This window comes from Enhydra lutris, unplaced genomic scaffold (genome assembly GCF_002288905.1).
Source record: "Enhydra lutris kenyoni isolate GAN:26980312 unplaced genomic scaffold, ASM228890v2 scaffoldscaffold66, whole genome shotgun sequence".
NCBI classification, from domain to species: Eukaryota; Metazoa; Chordata; class Mammalia; order Carnivora; family Mustelidae; genus Enhydra; species Enhydra lutris.
The window spans coordinates 6,337,103-6,361,742 of NW_019154150.1; the positions used below are offsets into that span (position 1 = coordinate 6,337,103).

General features: G+C 35.1%; 1 protein-coding gene across 6 annotated transcripts in view; it reads left to right on the forward strand.

Annotated features, from left to right (window-relative positions):
• Positions 1-24,640, forward strand: part of LOC111159036 (cytoplasmic linker associated protein 2) — a 180,887-nt gene that overhangs the window by 108,043 nt on the left and 48,204 nt on the right. For 5 of the 6 annotated variants that reach the window (XM_022521400.1, XM_022521403.1, XM_022521401.1 and 2 more), the window contains exons 19-24: positions 1,499-1,600; positions 7,292-7,462; positions 8,102-8,209; positions 13,488-13,594; positions 16,757-17,001; positions 18,668-18,731. In XM_022521400.1, the coding sequence (XP_022377108.1) occupies positions 1,499-1,600; positions 7,292-7,462; positions 8,102-8,209; positions 13,488-13,594; positions 16,757-17,001; positions 18,668-18,731 (797 nt within the window). Of the gene's footprint in view, positions 1-1,498; positions 1,601-7,291; positions 7,463-8,101; positions 8,210-13,487; positions 13,595-15,373; positions 15,398-16,756; positions 17,002-18,667; positions 18,732-24,640 lie in introns of all 6 variants that reach the window. The other variant, XM_022521405.1, reaches the window with a different exon arrangement.

Here is a 24,640-nt window from a genome sequence, read left to right on the forward strand (position 1 = left end):
TAATTTATATTGCCTGAAGGCTGTCTTATTAAACCTCTGATTTTGAAACACACTTCTTTTTCTCCTAAGTTTTACATGGATGACCTTTTCTTGTGATATAAAACCAAGTATATTTAACAATTTTAATCTCCTACCTACTCTGATATATTTGAAATATTTCTTATTTTTCATATCAGTTGGAGTACTCTATAAAAATGGTTTCTGGCACTGTGGCATTGTAATTTAGAACAACAGTATCAAAAATACCTGTTCTGATTTCTTTGTTATATTGGATAAATTTTCCATTTCAAAAATAATAATTTTGTCTTTCTGTTTTACTTCTTAGTCGGGAGAACATTGTATCCTACCTCTAAACAGACTCTAAAAGGGTGAAAGGCCTGAACTATGGGCTTATTCAGGGCCTTGAAGAATTGAGAATGCTAAACTCACCAACTAGAGTTCTGGTTTTGCTTCTGTTGTATTCCTGGTTTTTAATCACTCTTATCTTCCGTCACTCATTTCTTAATTTTATAGTTTCTCCTTACTCCTCATTATTTTTTCCTAGTTAATATAGCCATATCAGGCTATCCAGTATAATGATTGCCCTACAAATTGTTTCTTTTAACTGAGCAGGATTCTGAGCCCTTCTTTATGATTGTGTTTAGTATTGGTTCTGATTTGAGATGGTTGAGACTGCTTGAGAACACCATAGTACCTACTAGTAATATACTTTTGTTTTTACTAATGACACTTTACTTAGGTACTTTGATCAACATTATCTCCTTTGGCTTAGAAGCTCTAGAAATAGATGTTTGTGGCTTGATTTTGTGGAGGGGGATGAGACATTGGTAGAGGAGAAGGGAGTTATGCTGAGAAAAGTGCCAACACTTATGTGATAGGTATTTCCTCAAATCATTTTGTAAATGAAATTGATTGGGGGAAAAGAATCGTATATGTGTCCGTATTTGTCTGTAGTAATCTGATGTTTAGCACAGGATAAAAATATTAAATATTTTACCTAATATTATCTCTTCTTGCAAATCCCTTTTAGAAGTATGTTTTCAGTCAAAAGAATTGTTTGGATAGTTGTTTCTAATAAGATTAGACTGATATTTATAAAACTATAAGCTGTATTTGAGAATAAACTAAATTTCATGGAAACTGAAATTTTAGAATTGGAACTGCCAATTAAGAAACAAGTAGCATGCCTGTGGTAATTATCTCAATTATGACTCTACTGAACTAATAATCTCAAACTAAGAATGGAAATCTTCTAGTTTGACTTTACTTTTACCCTTGAAGGAAAGTTAGCTTATGGTGCAACACATAAAAGGCAGTACGTATTTTAAAAATTTTAAGAGAAGTATCACCTGTCAGTGATGGTTATGTTGTTAACAAAATTTAACAATACTTGAAAAGCACACCCAATTAGAAAATTATAGTGAGTTTTTTTTTTTCTCATTACTAAATATCATTATAGAAAAATGTCTTTAATTACATAAATAATTTTATTCCTTAGGCCGGGTAAGAGCAAAGCTTTCAGCACCACTTGCTGGCATGGGAAATGCCAAGACAGATTCTCGAGGAAGAAGTCGAACAAAAATGGTGTCTCAGTCACAGCGTACGTATTGCCTGAGTTTTCCTGGATTTATAATACACTAGGATAAGTGTGTTGCTTGTATGATTGTATTAGGAGATTGACCAGTGGATAAAGACAAAGCTAACTTCAAAAAAGACAAGCCACATACTGAGTTCTTGTTCTGTACTTTAGGTTCATCATCACCTGACAAAAATGAAGGTATTTTTTTTCAATGTTTTGGATCAGTTGTTGTGCATGTTTTGGAATTTTTTTGAGTGGGTGTTGTCTTGTCTTTGGTGTGTTACTAGGGCTGCATCATTGATATCCGCCACTTAGAAAGAAAAAACTTCATCTGCTGTACAAAGTTTTGCATGGAGATATTCTAAGTAGCACAAATCTCTTAGCATTAAGGTTTTCAAAGACTATGCAGAAACTTGCAAATGTAGAAAATTGTGCTTTTTAGAAGCAAAATAATTGCCATATGTTAGCATCTAATCTGGTTGCACCTAGCTAATCCTATTCAAGGACAGATATGTGTGTCTTCGTACTCTCCCCAAAATCTATTAGAATATGGTTAGCATTTTTGGCAGGTATATACTGATTCATAGTGAGGAAACATAAGATGATCAGTTCTGTTATATTTCTTATTAAATTTAAGATTTATATTTTTACTGTTTCATTGGGAGCTGAGTTCCTCATAAGCACAATTATTAAAAAGCACAATTTTGAGGTCTAGGTAAAATGAATGATTCATTTCTACATGTTCCAGAATAATAACCCATACATTTATGGCATTATTAATTTAAGAGTTTGTTCCTATTCTTTCTTTATCAAGAGATTTTCATTAGCACTTAGCTCTAAAAACAGGATTTTTTTTTCTAAGGAAGTAACTGGGAGTTATTCTGAATACTTGGCTATTTTGAAAAGAAGTATATATAACTGTCTTCCATGGTGGTGTAGGTGATTTATCAAGATATAGATGTCCTATTTGTCTGTTTTAGTTTGATTCCCAAATCTTGGAATTAGGGAAAACAGCTAGGCTTAGAGGGGGCCAGGTGGTGATTACACAAGTCCTACCAGCAGGTTTTCCTTTTCTCCTCTTTCCAAAGTCAAAAAATCCAGGCAGAGAAATGATGGGAATATTAATAAGAGCCCCCAAAATAAGGAAATGCTTGGTAAAATTGGTTTGCAAATTGATGATTATTTATAAGTAAGAAAAATGGAAAATGCCCTCTGGGTAAGGGCTCTTCCAAATTCCACATTAGGAATAGATCATATCACATTCTCCCCTGATTCTTAATTTCTTTTTCTGTATTTTTAGAATAATTTTCTTAAGTAGTTCAGTCTTTAGCAGTTGTAGCATAGTTGGTTAGCCGTGCTACTCCAAATGTAGCATCAGCATCACCTGGGAGCTAGTTAGAAATGCACAGTGCCACCACAATATCCTGGATTCAGTCTTTTTAACAAGACCACCAAGTGATTTGTGTATAATAAAGTCTCAGAAGTATCTGATTTAGATCATGCACTCTGGAGCCATATTACCCACATATGAATCATAGCTCTTCCAGTCTACGTAACGTTGCTGTATTTCTGTATATCTATAAAATGAGGAGAATAATCTCGGAGGATTGTAGTGAGGATTAAACATTACAGTGCATTTAATGTACTTTAAGATGGTATCTGGGCCCAGAATAAGCACTCTGTATTTCAGCTGATAAATTGTCCTCCCTGTTATTATTAACCTAATGTCAACTGAATTTTAAACTCTTGTTGTGTACTTTTGTACCTTGTTTATGTATGGCCTTTGGGAAACAAATAAAAAATGATAATGTTAGGAAACTTAAAGCATAAAGAAGAATAAAGATAGCAACCCAAAACTGTCTGTATCCAGTATCTTAAGGATAAAATTTAATTTGATGTGAGCTATTTTATTTAGCTCTTTTCTAAAGTAATACGAAAACAACTTGTGACAGAGATTTAAAGTGCTTTGCGTATGGTTTTCTAATATATTACCTAAGGACCTCCCTTTTAGGTATATTGTAATTACTGATCACTTCAGTAAGATTTGGAATAACTTTTTTACATTTGGTTTTTTGCTTTGAAACCCAGTCTACAATACTTCAAATCCTCTCCTGACGTATGAGACCATAATGATAGGCTTTTTAGACCTGGTAGGATTTTAAGATCAGAAGACCCTCACTATGAAATCACTTGGGTTTTAAATCATATTGGAGAGGTTTTTGTTTGTTTGCTTGCTTATTTATTTGAATGACTGTATATTCCATTCCAGATTCTTTCGAAAACAGAAATTGTGGCCCTATATGATTTGATGCAAGTTTCTTTACAACATATTTGCACAGAAATATTGCTGTGACCTCCGTATTCACTTTGTTGGGAAGTAATTCATTAGGGTTTGCATGATCTTTTCAAATTTTTATGTTACCATTTAGGGGGAAAAAAAATCTCTTGGGTCAAAGCAGGTGTATTCTGATGACTAACCAAAATAAATAAAAGCAGACCCAATGGAGAGACTTCCGGATTTATATTTACATAAGGATGGTGTCTTTTGTTATTGTTGGTAGTGACTGGTTGTGTACAAATGACTGTACAGCCTGTCAGAAACTTGGTCTCTTCACCCCAACCCCTGCCGGTTTTTTTTGTTTTGTTTTCCCGTGCATCTTAAAAAAAAAATTGTAGCTTTTTCATGTAAGCTTTCTTCAGCTATAAGATACTGTAGTTCTTCTTTACCTGTACTTTTAAATTAAATGTTTAAATGCTTAAAAGTTAAACATTTAATTATTTAGATTATAGGCTATTAGTAGAAGAAAAGCTGAAGAATTTACATTTACTTTTGCAACTTCATTTCATCTGCTTTGTACATGAGTCTCTGATTTCAGCTGTAAAAGCTACTTAAATGTACTGCTTTTGTTACAGATGTCTATGGCTTAGGGATTTTTCTTTTAAAGTTTGCTTTTTTTTTGCTTTAGGGTTTTTTTTTTTCTAAGAACTGACTAAAGCTTTCTTATTTCCATCTGCCATTCATTTTAAATCTGCTCCTTCCCTCTTCGTGGATTATAACCCTTACCCTAATTCTGCCTTTACACTTGTTCAGGATCACAATCTGCTAATACCATTGGTGGTAAGAATCTATAGACTTTATGTGTGCATCTATTGTTTGATCATATTTTCATTATTGAGAATGGGTTCTATTCAGCAGAAATTCTCAACATAAAATTCCATCATTGTGTAGCCATATTGGAGCAAAAATCGCCAATTATCTTTGGCCTGTCTTTATTTTATTACCAAAACCTTCAATTGTTGAAATTATCCAAGTCGATCCCACAGGTTTAGATATTCAAAAGCAAAGGAGCTTTAGGAATGCCTTGAAAATACCTCGTAAAAAGTATAAAATGTTAGTTTGAAAACTTTAGGTAGCACAAGAGAAATTAGGTATCCCATTTCAAGTTTTACAAATTATTTTCCAGTAGCATGCTATTCTCTTTTCTTTTCTAGCATGCCCCTTTTCTTCAACTCTTTGGTTTTCTTATTAGTATTTAGCCTAGGTAGTCCTTGGGTGGGGAAAAAGCCTTGATATTTTCTCTAAGTACGAATAATTACAAAATGAGTCACAGGGATTGGAAGTATCACACTGTTAGTAGGGGATTGGAGTCCGTGGAGAAGAGAGGGTAATAGTGAAAATGAAATGAACACTGCCAATTTTCTTTTCTAGGAGAGGGTATGAATGAATTTAAATACAGAAAGAGTGCGCTTGCAAAATTTTGATAAACACAGTTAACCTACAATAGGTGAAGTGATTACTCTGCCTCTGTACTGCATGTTTCCTCTCTGCTGAATAGACCTACTTTTCAAGGAATTCTTAGTCTCCTACCAACACCTCTATCCCTTAAATTTATATTAGTTTTAACAGAATACCATATTGTACGTGTTCATTCAGTTCATTATTTATACTTTCATATTGTTGCAAGTGTTCCCATAAAATATTCCATTGGCTTATCTTGCATTGTGAGTTTGTGGCATGTTGGGTGTTTGGATGTTTCAGTGTGTATGTTTAGTTTAGATACTGCATGGAGAAAATAGGTGCCTTGTGGGTATCCTTAAGGTTATAACTGAAAAAAATCTGACTAGAAGATTCTTCACCTGAAACACCAAGAAACAATTCAAATGAGGCATTGTTTTAAACTAAAACTGAATAATTTCCCTGTAATAATTTAGAATTCCTTCTACTCAAGATAATTGTTAATTTCATTGGAAGTACTACTTTGTTTTAAACAGTATTGCTATAACCAGTGGAAGATAATTTTCATTTTGCGTGCTGGTAGAGTTTAGGAATTAAGCATGAATTTAAATTGTATTTAGTAAGACCATGCCAAGAAAACTATGGTGAGGGTCACAATCAGCAGCCCATGGACCACATCCCAACCTACCTCTATTCATGTATTGTTTGGTCTACACAACATGATAAAAATGAGAAAATTTCAAAGGTTTCATTTTCTTAAAAACCCTAAAACCTGGCTGGTTTTAGGGTTTTTTAACTGTGAAGTCACCCCCCACTTACACTCAGTGCTCCTCCCTCATTAACATCTTCTGCTTGACCACATTGGCATTTGAGTCTTTAGGTTTTGCTCTGTGAAAATGAAGCATGATTGGGTAAGATTATACAAGGTGAGCAGTGACTGCCCTGTTGGTTAAGACAAGTGATGCCCAACAAAGGGGGAAAGTAGCTTTCATAAAGAGTTGCTTTCATTTGTCTAAGTGCAAGTTTAACTTTTCTATAGTGCTGCCGTTCAGAATGTAGAGTTAAATTTTATCTTGGAGTTATCTAGTTTGTTTTCCCATTCAGTGAAGACGTGAAATATTTTGATTGACAAGGATCTCATTTCCTTAAAAGTTAACCCATGCAATTCTAATTTAAAACCGTGTTTCTTAACTTTTTTTTTAGCCCTTGCCCCAGTCTGTGAGATTTTGTGCAGCTCCCTCTCTCTTTTCCCCTGACCACATATCTTCTGCCTTCCAAGACTGAGAATTGCTAGTTTAGAAAGGGTCTGACTTCTCTGACATTTGCTCAAAGTTCTTTTCTACTCCCAGTACCCCTACATCTACATCCTAGGCATGGCCACCCAAGAGCCCTTTGCTGTTGGAAAATAGCAAGAAGCAAGTTTCTTTTTTCAGCTGGCCCAATTTTATATAAACATTTAAAATTTAATTTTGTAAAAATTTTTAAAAATTACTATTATATAGTAGCAAGATAATTTGCTACTACACAAGCATCTCAGAAGGCAAATTGTTTTAACATGAAGAAAATTTTTATTATATTCTTAGCAAAATAATAGCAGTAATGGAATGACTGATTCTGTTCCTTGCAGATACATAGCACTCTAATATATAGCTGTAACCGTTTGAAAGAATATATTGTCAGATAAGTTACTTTTTTGGAAATCTCTTATGCTGTTTGTGTTCTGAAACATACTTTAGTGTTGTCCTATACCCCTCAAAACTGAAAATAGATTTTACATGATTTTTACTGTTCAGTCCTAGGATATATAGCATACTCTTTTTTTTCCAGGTTATGACCATCCTCAATCCATTTCCTTTGAACTTAGAACTTGCCATACTATCCCAGTTTTCTCAGATGTATTTCTTGAATTTTTATCCTTTCAACAAGTTTTCTTAGAGTTCACATCTTAACATTCGTTATGTATGTTTGGTGTTCAGCTGGCAGCCGGTCGGGGTCTCCAGGAAGAGTTCTGACCACAACAGCCCTCTCCACTGTGAGCTCTGGTGTTCAAAGAGTCTTGGTCAATTCAGCCTCAGCGCCGAAGAGAAGCAAGATACCGCGGAGCCAGGGCTGTAGCAGAGAGGCTAGTCCCTCTAGGCTGTCCGTGGGTAAGGTTTTTTTCTATGAGATTTGGGACCTCTTTTTTGTATTTCAGGTTTGGATATTGGATAGCATGGCAGACAAGAGTTGGGCCCTTAGAAGCTAGAAGAAAACAACTCAGAATTCAAAGAAAATTGATATATAGGTTATAAATTGAATTAGGTATCTTACCTGAAATGTATAATTCATTTATATTTTAATCCTTTTATTTGTAGCCTTACATTTGTAGAACACGATTTTACCCTTGTAAGCTTATACAGACTAGAGGACTGTATTCAAATTTAACTGTATTCCTGATAATGCTTTATCAAGAGTAATTTGTTCTCAACCTCAGATTGATCAGTTTTTAAGAAACAAAAATAAAACTAACATATCAAAAATGCAAATTCTAGGGGCGCCTGGGTGGCTCATTTGTTAAGTGTCTTCCTTCAGCTCAGGTCATGATCCCAGGGTCCTGGGATCAAGCCCCACATCAGGCTCCCTGCTCAGCAGGAAGCCTGCTTCTTCCTCTCCCACTCCCCTTGCTTGTGTTCCCTCTCTCGCTGTGTCTCTCCTGTCAAATAAATAAAATCTTTAAAAAAAAAAAAAAAAATGCAAATTCTGTCTTTTGTTTCCTCCCTTTCTGTGCTGCTGTTGGTTTCTACCAGCCCGAAGTAGTCGTATTCCTCGACCAAGTGTGAGTCAAGGATGTAGCCGGGAAGCCAGTCGGGAGAGCAGCAGGGATACAAGTCCTGTTCGCTCTTTTCAGCCCCTCGGTAAGTACTTGGGCAGGTGTTGATTATGTTTTTTTTCCCCTTTGTTATCACAATTTGATTACCTCAGCATACTTGGGGTTTAGCTTTCTTCATGGACTATGTCTTTGCCTTTCTTTTCTATCCTGATAGAGGAAAGAGTCAGAAGGAAATTACATGTTTGGGAAATTCCTTTGACATTTACTTGTTTTAAATGAGCAGCTTAGACCTTGTATAAACAAATTGCCTCCAAAATCAAGTAAATATCACACAGATTTAACTACTGAATATTGCGTTCAAGATTTATCTTAAGAAATAAACCTATATAGGGACGCCTGGGTGGCTCAGTTGGTTAAGCAGCTGCCTTCGGCTCAGGTCATGATCCCAGCGTCCTGGGATCGAGTCCCACATCGGGCTCCTTGTTCTGTGGGGAGCCTGCTTCTCCCTCTGCCTCTCCCTGCCACTCTGTCTGCCTGTGCTCTCTCTCTCTCTCTTTCTGACAAATAAATAAAAATCTTTAAAAAAAAATAAAAAAATAAAAAAAAAGAAATAAACCTATATAGTTTAAAGGTAGTATTTAAATATTTAATCTCAAGTGAAGTATGGACCATTTCGTTTGATAAAATAAATGCTGTTGGTTTTTATAGCAGAAGTATTAACATTTCAACTCAGATATTTAACTTAGGTTATTAGAGTGCTGCAAGATACCATATGAACTACTAACTAAAATGGGAGAGATTAACATTTTTTAAGTGTTTTATAGTTTTAATAGTCATTTCCTATATATTAGTTTGTGTCATGTCACTGCTCTAAAACCTCTCTGTTCCTGGTTATATAGATTATATTATAACCTTGACTCTAATAGTATAGTTACCTCAATTATAAAAATCTTAAATGACTTTTTTAAAACTTTTAGTATTTGAGAATAATCGGAGAGGCAGAATTTTTTACATTGAAAATTTTTAGAATTTCTGCATGGTCCTTCAGCTTTTTAACTAGTACTTTGTTTATAATGCCATTTCAGGTTTTTTATTTTAATTCCATAAAATGTAGGTTGCTGTAATACTTAAAGAATTTCTCCTGAGACTTAGTGACATTTAAGTAGAACATAGTTCTCTTCGTTGCCTATTGGAATTACTATTTCATTCAATAGGCATATTAGTGTAGGATATCTAGAGATTAATTTCTGTTCTCTGGGCCATTTGGTTCAACTAAATCACTAGACTGTCCTGTACTGACTTAGAAAACCCCCATTGAGCTAGGAACACAGACAGGGATATCCTCAGCCTTTGTTGTTTCTGTTCCAGTCCCAGGTGCCAGAGTTCCTTTCAGTACTTTGCCAGAGCTATTTTTAGTTCATATAAAGTAGTCATACACAGTATTTTTAGTTTATATACATATAGACTGTGTATATGCACACATATACATGTAGATATTTGTGGTACATCTTCATGTATATATGTTTTAAAAATGAAATAAATCCTACATTTGTATAAACTAACCGTGCCATCTTGAAGGGTTGAAGGAAGTAGCGTGGGTGTAGTAGTTTAAGAGTATATGTTCTAGGTCACAAGGCCTGGGTTCTGTAACTTCTGTACCTGAGTTTCCCAGTCTGTAAAGTAGGATAATAATAGTATGTACTTGTTAGGATTATTTTGAAGAAGCTGTAAATGAGCAAATACGTAAAACAGATCCCCCAGAGGAGTGTGCTTGGCACACAGTGAACGCTTGGTTATCATCATCATCGCCACTGCCTCCACTATTGCTCCACCACCTTTCCTCTAAAAAGCCCTAATTGTTGGCCTAGAAGTAGTTTCCTTGTACTTAGTAACAAGGATCTTAGGTATTTTTAATGTCCTTAACACCTGCATCCATAATGCTAATGTGGCGGTATTATTAGAAAACATGAGATATCACCTACTTGTGATCTCTCTCTAACAAATAAATAAATAAAATCTTAAAAAAAAAAAAAAAAGGAAAAGAACATGAGATATCGAGAAGAAACCAAAATGTCGGGGCACCTGGGTGGCTCAGTGGGTTAAGCCTCTGCCTTCAGCTCAGGTCATGATCTCAGGGTCCTGGGATCGAGTCCCACATCGGGCTCTCTGCTCCACAGGGAGCCTGCTTCCTTCTCTCTCTCTCTCTCTGCCTGCCTCTCTGCCCACTTGTAATCTCTCTCTGTCAAATAAATAAAATCTTTAAAAAAAAAAAAAAAAAAAGAAACCAAAATGTACCTTTTAAGCCTTAAGTCAGAGATTAGAGAAAATTTAAAATCAGTTTTTAATCACTTATAAATAAACATTGTTAATATGCTCTTTTTAAAGAGAAATGGTGGCTAGCCATTTATTTTCTAGATTTATCTCAAAGCCTCCATTTAACAATTTAAATAACTTAAGTTTTTATTATTAAAGGAAGCTGCTTTCCTGATTCTAGTGAAACATTATATTTGGATTAAAGAAGATATATCTTTTAACCATATAGTTTTAGAAAAATTGATTTTTATAGCCCTTTTATTTACATATGGATACTGCTTAGTGAAGGTAGCAGATTAGCCCCATTTATTGCACAGGGATGAGGAGTAGCATTCTGGAACATCAGGTTATCCTTCGCACTCCCATTGTTTGCTGTGTTTGCCTGCATTCTGCTGTCCTTACTGTGTTTATTTGGTGGATCCTTTTTTTCACCTCTGACTTGAATGTCACCATTCAGCAGATGAACCCCGAAGTTTGCCATGCATTCAGTTGTAGCATAAGGCCCGTGTGAAGGTCCTAAAGCCCCAGAAATAAATCAGAGCTAAGGGTGGCTCAGCCCATTAAGCAACTGCCTTCAGCTCAGTCCTGGAGTGGAGCCCCACATCGGGCTCTCTGCTGATCAGGAAGCCTGCTTTTCCCTTCCTGTGCCCTCATCCAGCTTGTGCTCTCTTTCTCGCTCACTCTCTGTCTCTCAAATAAAGAAAAAATCTTTAAAAATAGAAGAGCAAAGTCAAACTTCTCTGGAACTTGTACCCTAGGTTATGTTTATTTCTGGAGCCAAGTTTCAAAAAGAAGGCTTATGTTATAAGCATGTGAGTGGTGCCTCTTACCTCTTACCTGCAGCCACAGATAACCATTGATTCCAGAAAATTTTTCAAAAATTTTCATCCATTAGGCATTTCTATATTGATAACTCTCACCATTTTAAAAACTATTTCTGTCAGGTAAAATTAAAACTATGTATTAGTATGTTCTATTAACAATACCAGTCACTTTTCAGGGTCTGATTAAACCTTTTGTGTGGCATTCTTTCTGTTTAATCCTTTCAATCTTTTTGATCTTTTTTTTGTTCATTAAGGTCCTATGGCAAAGAAAAGAGTGATTTGTGAAATAAAAGTATTTTAACTGCTCTAATTAATGTATCCCAATAAGAGTAATCTATTTCATTAAATACTAAAATGAGTCTTTCCTGGGTTATTTGTTTCTGTATGTAAGAAGAATGACTTTATGGTATTAGGAAAATCAGGATTTTAAGATATGAAATTTAAAATGTGCTAAAATTAGATTCAGAGAGACATGTCACATTTCTAGGTCTTTTGATTAGATTAGTAATACTCCCTTTTTTATGTTCAGATGTGCTTTGATATTTAAATAATCTTTTACTGAATGCAGAAGTTACTTTCTGTGAAACACGGAAAATGTTTAGGCGAATGTAAATGAGGTATGTTATCTTTTGAACAATTGAAGATGGTGTATGTTCTGTTTAAGAGCAAAGGCTTTGAAAGAAGACAGATACTGAGGTGTTTCACTTACTAGTAGTGTGGCTTTGATTAAATTAATTAACTTCTCTCTATGCTTGAATTTACCTATCTATAAAATGGAATAGTAATACCTGCCTCAATGGGTTCAAGATTAAAGGAGAGAGGGTTATTATTGGTTACTTAGTTACCATAGTGGTTTTTTTTTTTTTTTTAACTACAGTGTTCATTTTTTTGTTTCATGCTTGTACTTTTGACATTTCCTTCCATTTGAATACTTGCTTTTTTTGTCTCCTGTGGGCTTATGTCTGTCCCCCTAGGTGTAAGATCTTTTGTGTGTCAAGGGTGATATTACAGTGCTAATGTTCAATACTTGGCAGTATTCTGATCCTTAACTAGTACTAGTAATACCAGTGTTGACTAACTCTCCTTGCCTGACTATAGTGCTGCCATTATTCCTTGTTTCTGTGGTAATAGATGAGGTTTGTATGGTCCTGTTATTCCAGCCTCCAGACACCATTCCAGATCTACTGGTGCCCTCTACGCCCCCGATGTATATGGGGCCTCAGGTGAAGGATGAGTACATTTTCACTATCATCTATGCATTCATCCCAGATTTTTGTCCTTTTCAGTTTCCATTGAATTGTATATTTATGTTTTTAAATCAGTTTGTTTTTATTTAAATTTAATTTGTCGGATAATAAGTCATTTGTGATTTTTTTTAATTTTCCCCCAAGTAACTTTTTCCCTTTCCACAACCTTATTTGGGCATTTTTCTCACTGGCAGGTGACATTTTTTTGTGTGTGTATAACCTAAGTTATGTCATGTTTAAATATGGAATTGTTTTATGTTCTCAATTATGTACTTCATCTTTGTACATGTTTTGGGAAAAAAAAAAAAAAACCAAAATGGTGGATGAAGTGTTTTAATTGTAAATGATGGTGTAGAAAGTAGTTAAGGGGGAGAATCCATCTCTAGTTTGTCTTTACGTACCTCAGAATGTTGGGCACACAGTAGGTGCTTAATAAATACTAATTGACATGTCTTAGTTATTAATTGAAATCAATTAACTAATTAATTGAAATTAGTTATCTTGAAGGAGAATAAATAATAGTTGTTGGAGGGTTTTTTCCCTTGTAAATTGGTGTGGCTTTTTTGAGCTCCCTGGTCATTATTGGTTTGAGGTTTGAATCTTTGTTCTGGACTGCTCCGTGGCTCACCTGAATAGATGAGATTTGCCTGACTGTGATAGAGCTGGGTAATTGCAAGGGCTACAGATTTGCAAGCCCTTAGCCACCCATTCTTTCTTCTATCTTCTGGTCATAAATGTATCATAGCTACTCTTTTTTAAATTTGTTTTCCACACACTGTCAGTAATTTTAATTGCCTTTACCATTTTATTTGACCAAAAACCAAATGTACCCAGAAAATACAGAATTGCTTTTAAAATGCTTTGCCCCATTGGTTTTTTTTTTTTTTTTCCCCTCCCCTTAAGGATCTTAAAGTTTCCAATGTGACACTGTTACATTTATGACTCTCTCAAAGCTGTTTTCCTCCTTCTGACGAATCAGGTCCGGGGTATGGGATCAGCCAGTCAAGCCGACTATCATCTTCTGTCAGTGCCATGCGAGTCCTGAACACAGGTTCTGATGTGGAGGAGGCGGTAGCAGATGCCTTGGTACTCTTCTCCATTTCCTTATCATTACAGATCTTCCCATTATGAAACTAATGTATGGGTAAGGCAGTCTACCAGTGCAGAAAAGGACATGGGAAAATGCTTGTGGATTAAATCTAGGAAGATCTAATGTGGACAATGTAAAAAGCAGAACAGTATAATCAATTCTTGATCTTTATTCTTGGGCAGAATTTTTAGCGAAGGGTAAAAGTAATTGATGGCATGTTAGGTATATAAATATTGATGTCATTAATATGGTGACGTGTTTTATGCACTGTAGTACACTAAGAGTAAGAGTAGATTAGGTTAGTACGTAAATAAATACACTACAAGCATATATTCAAAGCTTGCTTAACTTTGAGTATTTAGGGATTGTGTTAGTTTGGGGTAGGATTTTCTGAGCTGAGAGAAAGTAGAATTTCAAGACAAATGTTAATTAGGATATCCTCCTGGCTCTTTATGCCTGACACATTAAACAGTGAGATTTAAAAACATCATGTACAGATCCATGATAGTTCGTCAGAAGAGTGCTGTACATATTTCACTGTTGTTTTTCTAACTTAAAATTATGAAGGACGTGTCATTTGAACAATGAGTATAATTGGCTTTTGCCAATTTCCCAAGTCAGTTCAGTATGACACTTTCTCTTTCAAATTAATCCAATGTTTGAGAAGCATTTACTCAATTTCTTACACAGAATTTATAAAAGGCCTCATATTTGTTTTGAAATAAAAAATACATCGTGACTTTTAAGACTCTATAATCACATTTTAACCAATGTTGATATGACGCATTTTATCCCACATATTTGAGAAACAAGTTTTGAAAAGTATTCAGTGGTCACAGCTGTAATACAATAAATGTAATCACATACGTAGTTCTGCTCTAACAGTCTACGTGTGCTGAATTTTTCCCTTTATCTCACCCATTTGATTAATTTTCTAGAAATAATACAACTAAGTAGGAACTTTGTTCTCTTAGGCATGGAATATATTGATCACATCTTGTTCTGATGATCTTAAGTCAGTCAGATGCTTTAAATTTACTGTTTTTCATCATGTATTTCTCAAATCATATTTTCTAGTTTCTTTTTAAATAGGAGATTTACTAGTTAAATTATGCTCACATTTTATGAATTGAATGGGTTATTCTTGAACTATTACTCATAATACTAAGATGTGTTTGAAATATGTAAAGAATATTTAACTACAGGCCCAAAAGCTGAATTCCAATAATTTGATTCTGCCTACTTCCATTATTTGCATAGCATAGTTACTCCAATTATAACTATTAATTTCTAGAAAAAAATCTTTCCAACTAATAAGCCTAATTTGTACCTTGGGAAAATCACAGAAACAAAGTTAACTTTGGAAATGACAGAAGGATTCAAACAGAAAATTTGAGGGGCACCTGGGTAGCTTAGTTGGTTAAGCGTCTAACTCTTGATCTCAGCTCAGGTCTTCATCTTAGGAACATGAGTTCCAGCCCCATGCTGGGATCCACATTGGGCACATGGAGGCAACTTTAAAAAAAAAAAAAAAGAAAGAAAATTTGAGTTTCATTAGGAAAACTGGTTACGGGAGTATTTTTGTAGCGTAGGAGTAAAGGATTTCGTCAAGATTGGAAGATACAGTCTGCTAATAAGCAGTTCTCATGTACCTATATATTAAAAAATTTAATGTTTCTGATTATGGGCATTGTTTATGCCTACTTCATTGTGCTGTTTAGCAAAATGTTCTTCATTATTTTCAATTTTTCTCTTTAAAAATTTACTGCTCTCAGCTCTTAGGAGACATACGGACTAAGGTATAGACATTGCTGTTTTCTGACATCTTATGATACCATAATTTTTTTCTTTTGCTTCATCAGATTAACACAGACAATAGTCTTCTAGAAAATCCTCAAGTGGAAGTAATAAGATCCTTTAATACATCCATTTTTCTGTATATGTGATTATCAATAGGGAGATGCTGCTTGAACAGAATGTCCTGTGGGGGTTCTTGTTCTTCCAGCTTGACTACTCCATACAGATGTTATCATTCACAATGATGTCTATAACAAAACTGATTCTAGAGCCCAACACAGGAAGTGCCATGTTAGCACTTTCTAAATTAAGTTGATGTCTCTAAATCAGTAAGAGGCATTTAGTGATGAAACTGTCTTTATAAAGCTATTTTGAATTAAAGTCAAGTTACTTTTTGTTTTTAGATCTTAGATTGGGACAATTTGTAGCGACTGGAACTGTTTTAAATTATTGTGCTTATTAACATGTTTCATAGAAATGTCTTCGTGCTCATCAGCCTAAATTCAAATATCGGATTTTATAAAGATATATTTCCAGTCCTTCCAGGGAAATCTCAAATAAGCTATTTACTCTCTCTCATTTCATTGTTATTATCTAAGTTATTATTAGCAGTTACATTTATTAAATAATAAGCTTCAGATGTAAAGAAATCAAAGGAATCTAAATAAGCTTTCTTGCATTTATGAAATAGATGGTACAGACATTAGGAAAAACATGGAGGACCCTCAGGGGGCTTGCCTCCTAAAAATAGTAGCAAGCAAAATAGGTTCTCATTATTTTTTGTCTGTATTTCACTTCCTAGGAGATATGAGGAAGAAAGTGTGGCAAGAGAAGTGGTAGCAGATATAAAAGGGGAACTAGAGAAAAGAGAAGGCAGACAAGAAAAAATAGAAGTCATACAGGAAAATGTGTTTTCCTGGTCTATTCTCATCCTTTAAAAAGTGGTGTTCTCTTCTTAACCAACTCAAATTTCAAGTAGTTTCTGTTCATTTATACTCTAGTAGTTCTTGGTTTCCATGAAAAGGAAAAGGAAGAGGGAAAAAGCCACAATTTGAGCACTTCCCACTTTAATATCCAAACTTTCATATAGTCTTATTCTGTTTCTGCTATATCCCATAAAGTTTAAAAATATTTCATCTTCTACTAACTTCTAAAACATGTTTTCTGAAGCAAAACTAAACATTGATAATAAAATCAGTTATCAATTCATTGATATAACATTGATAATTTTATTATTACAGTGATTAGCCGCATGCTTGGTACTGATAGTAAAACAAAACCAGTCTTTGTGGTCAATAAAAATTGTAAAATAACAGTATATTCTTTTGGCTACTGCTAATGAGACCCTTTATGTGTAACAGAAAAAACCCGCTCGAAGAAGATATGAATCATATGGAATGCATTCAGATGATGACGCCAACAGCGATGCATCTAGTGCTTGTTCAGAACGCTCCTATAGTTCTCGAAATGGTAGTATTCCCACATACATGAGGCAGACGGAAGATGTGGCAGAAGTCCTCAATAGATGTGCTAGTTCCAATTGGTCAGAAAGGAAAGAAGGCCTCCTGGGTCTGCAGAACTTACTAAAAAATCAGAGAACACTAAGGTGAGTTGTGTTGTCTTAAAATAATAATCCTGTCAGGTTAGCACTTTCAACTTGACTTTGTCTGCATAACACCTTAGAGATATTAGTATGGGAACAGACTTGTTTGAAATTCAGAAGATGGCATCAAAATATTTTCCCAGGCTTCAAGACTGTCTATACTATATATACTAGAAATTTTTATTTAAAAGGAAACTTCTAATTCACAAATAGAAATTCATGAAAAAGGTATTAATTTTTAAAATTAAAAAAATAATAAAGTGTACATAAGATTAAAGCCAGTTTATTAAAATTCATTCCTGATAAATTTTTCAGTAAGAGGAAAGAATGTTTATGCTCACTTGAACATGAAGATGTATTCTCAGTGTTCATGTAATTTGTGAGTCTTAGTGTAATACAAAATGGAATTGGAGTGAATTTCTCTTAACTTTATATTGGTTTTTTGTTTGATTTGGTTTGATTTCATTTGGTTTCCTTTCCTACTGGCTTTTACTTGCTTTTTCCTTCTAAATTCTTTATTGTCTTTATCTGCTTGTTTTAAATGTTTTATCTAATGTTTTAAACTTCTTTAGTCAACCCATTTAAGAACCTAGATTTAGATAATTCTAAGTTTGAGTGTAGTGGAAAATTAGAGGAATACTTCCTGACTTGATACCTGAAATCAGGGTTAGAGTTGCTAGCTGTACTTACTTTAGAAAGTATTAAAACTGGGGCGCCTGGGTGGCTCAGTGGATTAAAGCCTCTGCCTTCAGCTCAGGTCATGATTCCAGGGTTCTGGGATCAAGCCCTGCATCGGGCTCTCTGCTCAGCAAGGAGCCTGCTTCCCCCTCTCTCTCTGCCTGCCTCTATGCCTACTTGTGATCTCTATCAAATAAATAAATAAAATCTTTAAAAAAGAAAGTATTAAAACTATTTAATTTAAAATAGATGTTCATCTATATACTGTCTAATATATTTTAATGTTTGTATATCACACTTCATGAATCATTACAGTAAATCATAATATTGTTCCTAACCCTGTCAAGATTAGGTTAGTATTAGGTTCAGTATATCATTGTCAGTGGCAAGAGGGTAGGCAGAGTGTAGAAAGATTTTAGCCCTCAGGTGGCCAAATTTAAGAAAACATCTTAGCACTTAAAGGATAAGATTCATGTGCTGGGAATGTCATTTGTACAGTTTCCCCTGTTGTGCTACATTAATGAAATACAATTATAGTTCTTTTCATAAAACTTTTAATTTTTAATATAATGTGGGTTGCAGCAGAATTATTGTTGTATTTGATAAATTTGTATTTATCCTTGATTAGTAAGTCCCACACATTTTTTGATTTGGAGGACTATTTTGTTTTTCTATAAGAAGCCTAATTACAGCTAAAGTTATTTTAAATGAATTCTTCCTATAGCAAGGTATTAATAAGCTACTTTGGGGGCACCTGGGTAGCTTAGTTGGTTAAGTGTTTTACCTCAGCTCAGGTCATGATCTCAGGGTTGTGGGATCAAGCCCTGTCCCTGTACCCCACCCTGCTTCAGGCTTCCTGCTTAGGGAAAACAGAGGGCCTTTGCTTGACCCCCTCTCCCTCTTCCTCTGTCCCTCTGCCTGCTTGTGCTCTCTCTCTCAAATAAATCTTTTTTAAAAAAAGATATTAATAAGCTGCTTATTATTTTGACAGTCGAGTTGAACTGAAAAGATTGTGTGAAATTTTCACAAGAATGTTTGCTGATCCTCATGGCAAGGTATGTTTTAGTATTTAAGATTATTTACTTCTATGGGATGTCATTTGTGGATTGCCAAAAAAAGCATAAAATAATAGCAAAACACTGTAAGCCATTTCTTTTCAAACATAATTGAAAGTGTTTGATATCATACACAATTTAGAAATTGCTCTCCAGTAACCATTTAAACTTCTCCAGAGAGATTGTTTTAAGAGTGTAAGCTGAGGCATATAGTAACAAGCATGATGCATAGAATTAGTCAAACTGAATGTGTTTGTATCACTAGAAACTTTTTACTGTTTGTAAAGAGAGAAAATTGAGGTAAGTTGAAAAAAGGTCTTCTTGAGAACTTTTAATTGTTTTCTTCTTTTGCTGTGTTAATATAAATATATTCTTATCTTAAAAGAACAATTGTATAGAAAAGAATTGCCATTAAATAACACAAAAGCACAAAATACCTGTCGGCCACAGTTTGGTAGTAACATTAAAAAAAAGCATTTCATATGTTGACGTAGTCCATAAAAATTTTCAGAGCACTGTTTAATTTTTAATGTTGATTAAAACATACTTCGTTTTAAGCACTTAGGCGTAATCTGCATGTATACTGGGAAATTTTGGTTCACCTTGCAGGATAGTTACTGTTAAAAAATGTATTTGGTTACTCTGTTTTTAATAATGTGTCTGACAATGGTGAAACTTTATTGTCTTTTTTTAGGTTACCAGTTGTCTGCATGAGAATTTCTAACTTAAGTGAGAGGGAGATGTGGAAGGGAAATTATTTTTAAAAAAAATTTTTAATTTCACCTTATTTTTTTTGTCTTCACTTTGTTGTTGCACATATCATTCTCATTTTTTTCTATTTTTGATATTTTCATTACTTGCAACACTACTTTAAAGATAAAATCCCACTTCATATATAAACTAAAATCTAGCTAAAGATTATAAATTGCTTCTACTTTACAACCGTTTTCAAAGATTACCCTCTATCAGAAGGTGTACTTATTTAATCCAAGAATGCAAGTTTCCATTATAGACAAAGAGTAAAAAAAACTTGACAAGCAGTTTGTTTAAAATTTATAACTTTCAGGGGTGCCTGGCTGGCTCAGTTAGCAGAGCTTGCAACTCTTGATCTCAGGATCATGAATTCAAGCCCCACATTGGGCCTAGAGGTTACCTAAAAATAAATAAATAAATGAAGTTTATAACTTTCAAACTGAACATGTAGATAACTGTATGATTTTATGCTTACATTGTTACCACTAGTTATAGCTATAGGGCTTGTTTTAATGCAAAATATCTATCAATCTTGAACAAATTAATTGTTGGTCTATTTTCTTGGCAATAGAAACCAAAGGACAAAACAATTGTTATCTGGATGGACCTCTTTTACAAACAATATTTTAGTAATTATCTATGCAACTTTAAAAAATAGAATTTTTTTTTTAAGATTTTCTTTGTTTATTGGCTAGAAAAAGAGCTCAAGGAGGGGGAGTGGCAAGCAGAAGGAGAAGCAGCCTCCCCACTGAGCAAGGAGCCCAATGTGGTACTCAGCCCTAGGACTCTGGGATCATGACCTGAGCTGAAGGCAGACACTTAACCAACTGAGCCACCCAGGCGTCCCTAAAAAACAGAATTATAAAATATTTTCAGTAAGTGATATAATTCTTCCCTGCTGGAAGGTATAAGACCAAGGCTGGATTATTTCTTGAAGCCTCAGTTTATTTTTTGCTAGGACAATAATACAATTTAGTTGGATGCTAGAATTTGTACATTAATAAAAAAGAAAGACTTTTTAAAGAGTCTCTTGGAGATGAAATAGGAAAGCTGAGTTTGATGTTGAGAAAGGAACTGAACTGAGCACATATGCTTGGCTTCCCTTAATAGACATAGAGAACCAGCTATGGTCCTCCTTAGAATTGCCATGAACATGACTTTTTGGTTTTTCTTCATCAGGTTTTATAACAATATACAGTTCTTATCAACCCATCTGGTTTTGTTCGTTTGATTATGTTTTTGGCAGTTTAGTTCAGTGAAGACCCAAGTGTAATGGGAAGATTTTTGTTAATTTGTTTCTGCTTGACTTTTGTTTGGTGGTTGTCCATCAGAGGCTCTGCCAATAATGTAATTCATTAAGAATAAACTGGATATGTCACCATTCTGTGCTGAGTTTAAAATGTCAGGGTTTGGGGCGCCTGGGTGGCTCAGTTGGTTAAGCATCTGCCTTTGGCTCAAGGAATGGTCTCAGGGTCCTGGGATTGAGCCCTACGTCTCGCTTCAAGCTCAGTGAAGTCTACGTGTCCTCCTCCCTCTGCCCCTTCCCCCGCTCATTCTCTTTCTGTCTCTCTCTCAAATAAAAAAATAAAATATCAGGGTTTGATTTGAGCTTTTGCATTATATCCTGATATTATTAAAATAGATCTCTCTCTTCCCTATTTTTTTAAATATATCTTGATGTAAAGTACCAGCAGCTCCATCTTCAGGATCAAGCATTTTAATACTTTATTTTCTTTCCAGATACAGTTTTGTTATCGGAAGTAGACCATTTTTTTGTTCTGTAAAGGGCCATATAGTAAATATTTGCAGCTTTGTGTGCCATAAGGATCTCTGTCACCACTACTCAATTCTGCCATTGTTGGACAAAGACATCTATACACAATATGTAAACAAATGATTATGGCAGGGTTACAACAAAACTTTATTTATGAACATTGAAATTTTAATTTTCATGTAAATTGCCCATTTTAAAAAAATACTTTTTAAAATCATTCTTAACTTTCAGACTGTAGTTTGCTGATCCCTATTTTCTATGCTCAGTTCTGAGTTATTGACACTATAGTAGAAACATATGTCCAAGAGCCTCTGCTCACAGAGCTCATGCCACCAGTTGAAGGTTAGGATTTTTTTTTTTTTTTTTTTTTTTTAAGATTTTGTTTGAGAGAGCAAGAGTGGGAGAGCACAAGCAGGGCAAGTAGCAGAGGGAGAGGAAGAAGCAGGCTCCCCGATGAGCAGGAAGCCCTCTGTGGGGTTTGATTCCAGAACCCTGGGATCATTACGTGAGCTGAAGACAGATGCTTAACTGACTGAGCCACCTAGGCACTCCAAAGGTTGGGTTTCTTGAAGGGAAACAATGTATAGGCCCCTAGGTGAAATCATCCAGTGTATTCTGGTATTTCTCTGCCATTCTCCATTACTGATCTGTGATTCTTGTTTAAATGCACAGTGCTGCCTTGTAATGCTTCTCCTCTCATCTTTCTCTTCTCTTCTCCAAGGAGACCATGTCAAATAGTTTCTCTCCTCAAAACTGCAGTCCAATCACCTCCCAACTTGTGTTATGCCCCAAGCATATTTCTTGGCTTCTTAGCTTACCTGGGAATTGGAAGCCATCAAGCAGAAACTCTCCATTTCCTGCCTCCAAACCAGCCACTGTATCTACACAGAAACCCATTCTTTCTATCTTCCCTCCTATTGAAATGGAGGGAGGTCTCACCTTGAAGCTATTGTTAGCCACAATACTCTATTGGGCCTAATTTTTTGCTAATATGGTCTCATCTGCTTGGCTTCCGTGAATTGCTCATAAATTCCATTTTGCTGGTTGACATTTCTTTTTGTTTACAACTTTATTATTGGTTTTTTGATTTATCTTTTCTGTCTCCTTAAGGAATGTGATGTGTCTGTTGTTGAAGTGCCTGTTGTGTCTCATCCAGTCTCCCTCATACCTTTTGTCATGCAACCCCTATCTCTCTTGCCTGTTTTACTAAGTGTTGGTTCTGTGTAGATTCTTGTCCTGGGCTCTCTTCTTTCATTCAGTACCTTATCTAAAGCTTCAGTTACTGCTTGCTGTAACCTAATGACTCCCAAAAGTGTACTTTCAGCCCATATTTTTCTCTTGTGCTTACTTAGTCACATGTCTTATTAGTCATCTTCAACCTCACAACTGCTTTATCTCATTAGATGGTTTGTCTCATTAGATGAAATCTCCATTCGCTCATTGCCTAAGTGAACATTTTGGCCATCATTCTGGAAACTCACTTAATCCTAACTGATCCAACCTTCTGAATATCTGTCCATTCTCACTGCCAGTTCAGGGCACAGTCGTCTTTTTCCTGTTGCACCTCCTCCACACTGCATCCTTTAGTAATCTTTCTATAAAAGATAAATTTTCTCTACCAGCTTAAAAACCCTGTAGTGACTACTCATTGTCCTCAAGAAGATGGCAAAAGAAAGCCTATCATTTTGCTTGTCATTCCTTCCTCACTCTCACCCCAGCCCTAGACTACGTCCATGTCCCCAAAGGAGCAATGTACTTTTTTCTCATAGCCTTGAAAAATGTTGTCAGGGACATTTCTTTGTCTTCCTCAAGCCTGGATTAGCTCTCTACTACTAGTGAGTCTTAGTCACTTAATTAGTGACCTCAACTGTCCTGAAACCTCACAGGGCAAAAACTGTCGAAGCCTTGCCCCAGAATGGGCCATAGTGTTTGGGAGGAGACATCTCATACCACTAACTTAGTTAGGTGGATTTTCCCATGTCTTTTTAGGTTAAAATCAACATTTCAGTCTCGATGTTAACACCTTCTGGATAATAGCCTACCTCATGGTAACTGAAAGTTGTTCTCACTCATGCCCAACACATTTGAGACTGATGTCCTCAGCAGAAACAAGATACTTGGAGAAACAGGTTGTGGATAGCCCCATCTACTTTTCTACCATCTACTTTGATATAGATCTCCTTCTCCAACCCCCAGAATGTTTCCCTCTTACATATTTTAGAATGTCAAGAAAGCTCTAGTATGCAATGCAGACACCCCAGAAAGGAAGGGCCAGGAGAGAGCTTTTTCTGAATACCGTTGAAATATATGCTGGATTTTTTTTCCTGGTATAAGATTAGCAAATATAGTTTGCAGGCTGAAATTATTTGATAACTGTAACTTGATAAACTTTTTTTCACCTCAAATAACCATATGCAAATAAGTGGTGATGGATGATGATGTATGTATGACAGTAATTTAGAACATAAGCTGCAAATGTTTGATTTAAAGCCTGTTAATATTTTTCCAGAGAGACCGTACAACATGGTGATATCAAGTATGGATAGTAGAGCTAGATTACTTGTGTTCGAATTCTACCTCCAACACTTATTAGCAGTGTGCGCCTTAGTTTCCTTATCTGTAAAACAGTTAATAGTAATACCTACCTCATAATATTGTGAGGATGATTAAATGAGTTATTATATGTAAAGCCCTAAGTACACACCAAACACTGTGGAAGTTTTTTAAAAACTAAGTAAGCTTGAAGAATGAAGTAGTTCAGGGAAGATTTTTATTTTGACCACTCTAGAATCGTTTTTTTCCTTCAAAATGTAAGAAGGGTCAGATGCCAAAAGTTATTTTATGTGTTCTCACATTTGCCTCTTAAGGAACTGTTTGAAAGGAGCTACCTTCACTGAGATGCATGCATGCTTTGAATTGGCATTTTATGATCTATATAGTCCTACCTCTTGAAGTCATACCATTGAGTCTTAAACAACTAGGGTAGGAATTTAATCTATGGCTACTCAAATGGGACACAGTTGGGTGCCCAGGTCACTTCTGGTCTCCTAAATAAGTGTTCTAGACAGCAGAGCTGTTTACAGTCCTAGGATCAGGAAACCATAATGCACATCTTACTGGGGCAAAACTTGAAGATATGGTATAAACAGTTACTTTTAATTTCCAAACAACTGTATTTGTTCTAAACCTTCAGAGATACCGTTTAAGTTGTAAATGTATTGCTTCTGAAGAGGAAAAAAAAAGTAAATATTATACTTTGGAACTAAATGTTGGCACTGTTCAGAAATGGGGGCAGGTATCTTAGTCTTAGATTCTTTATAGAAGTTGATCCTCAAGGATATTAGAGTCTGGAAAAGAAGTTGGTTTTCTGGGTTTTGTTTTA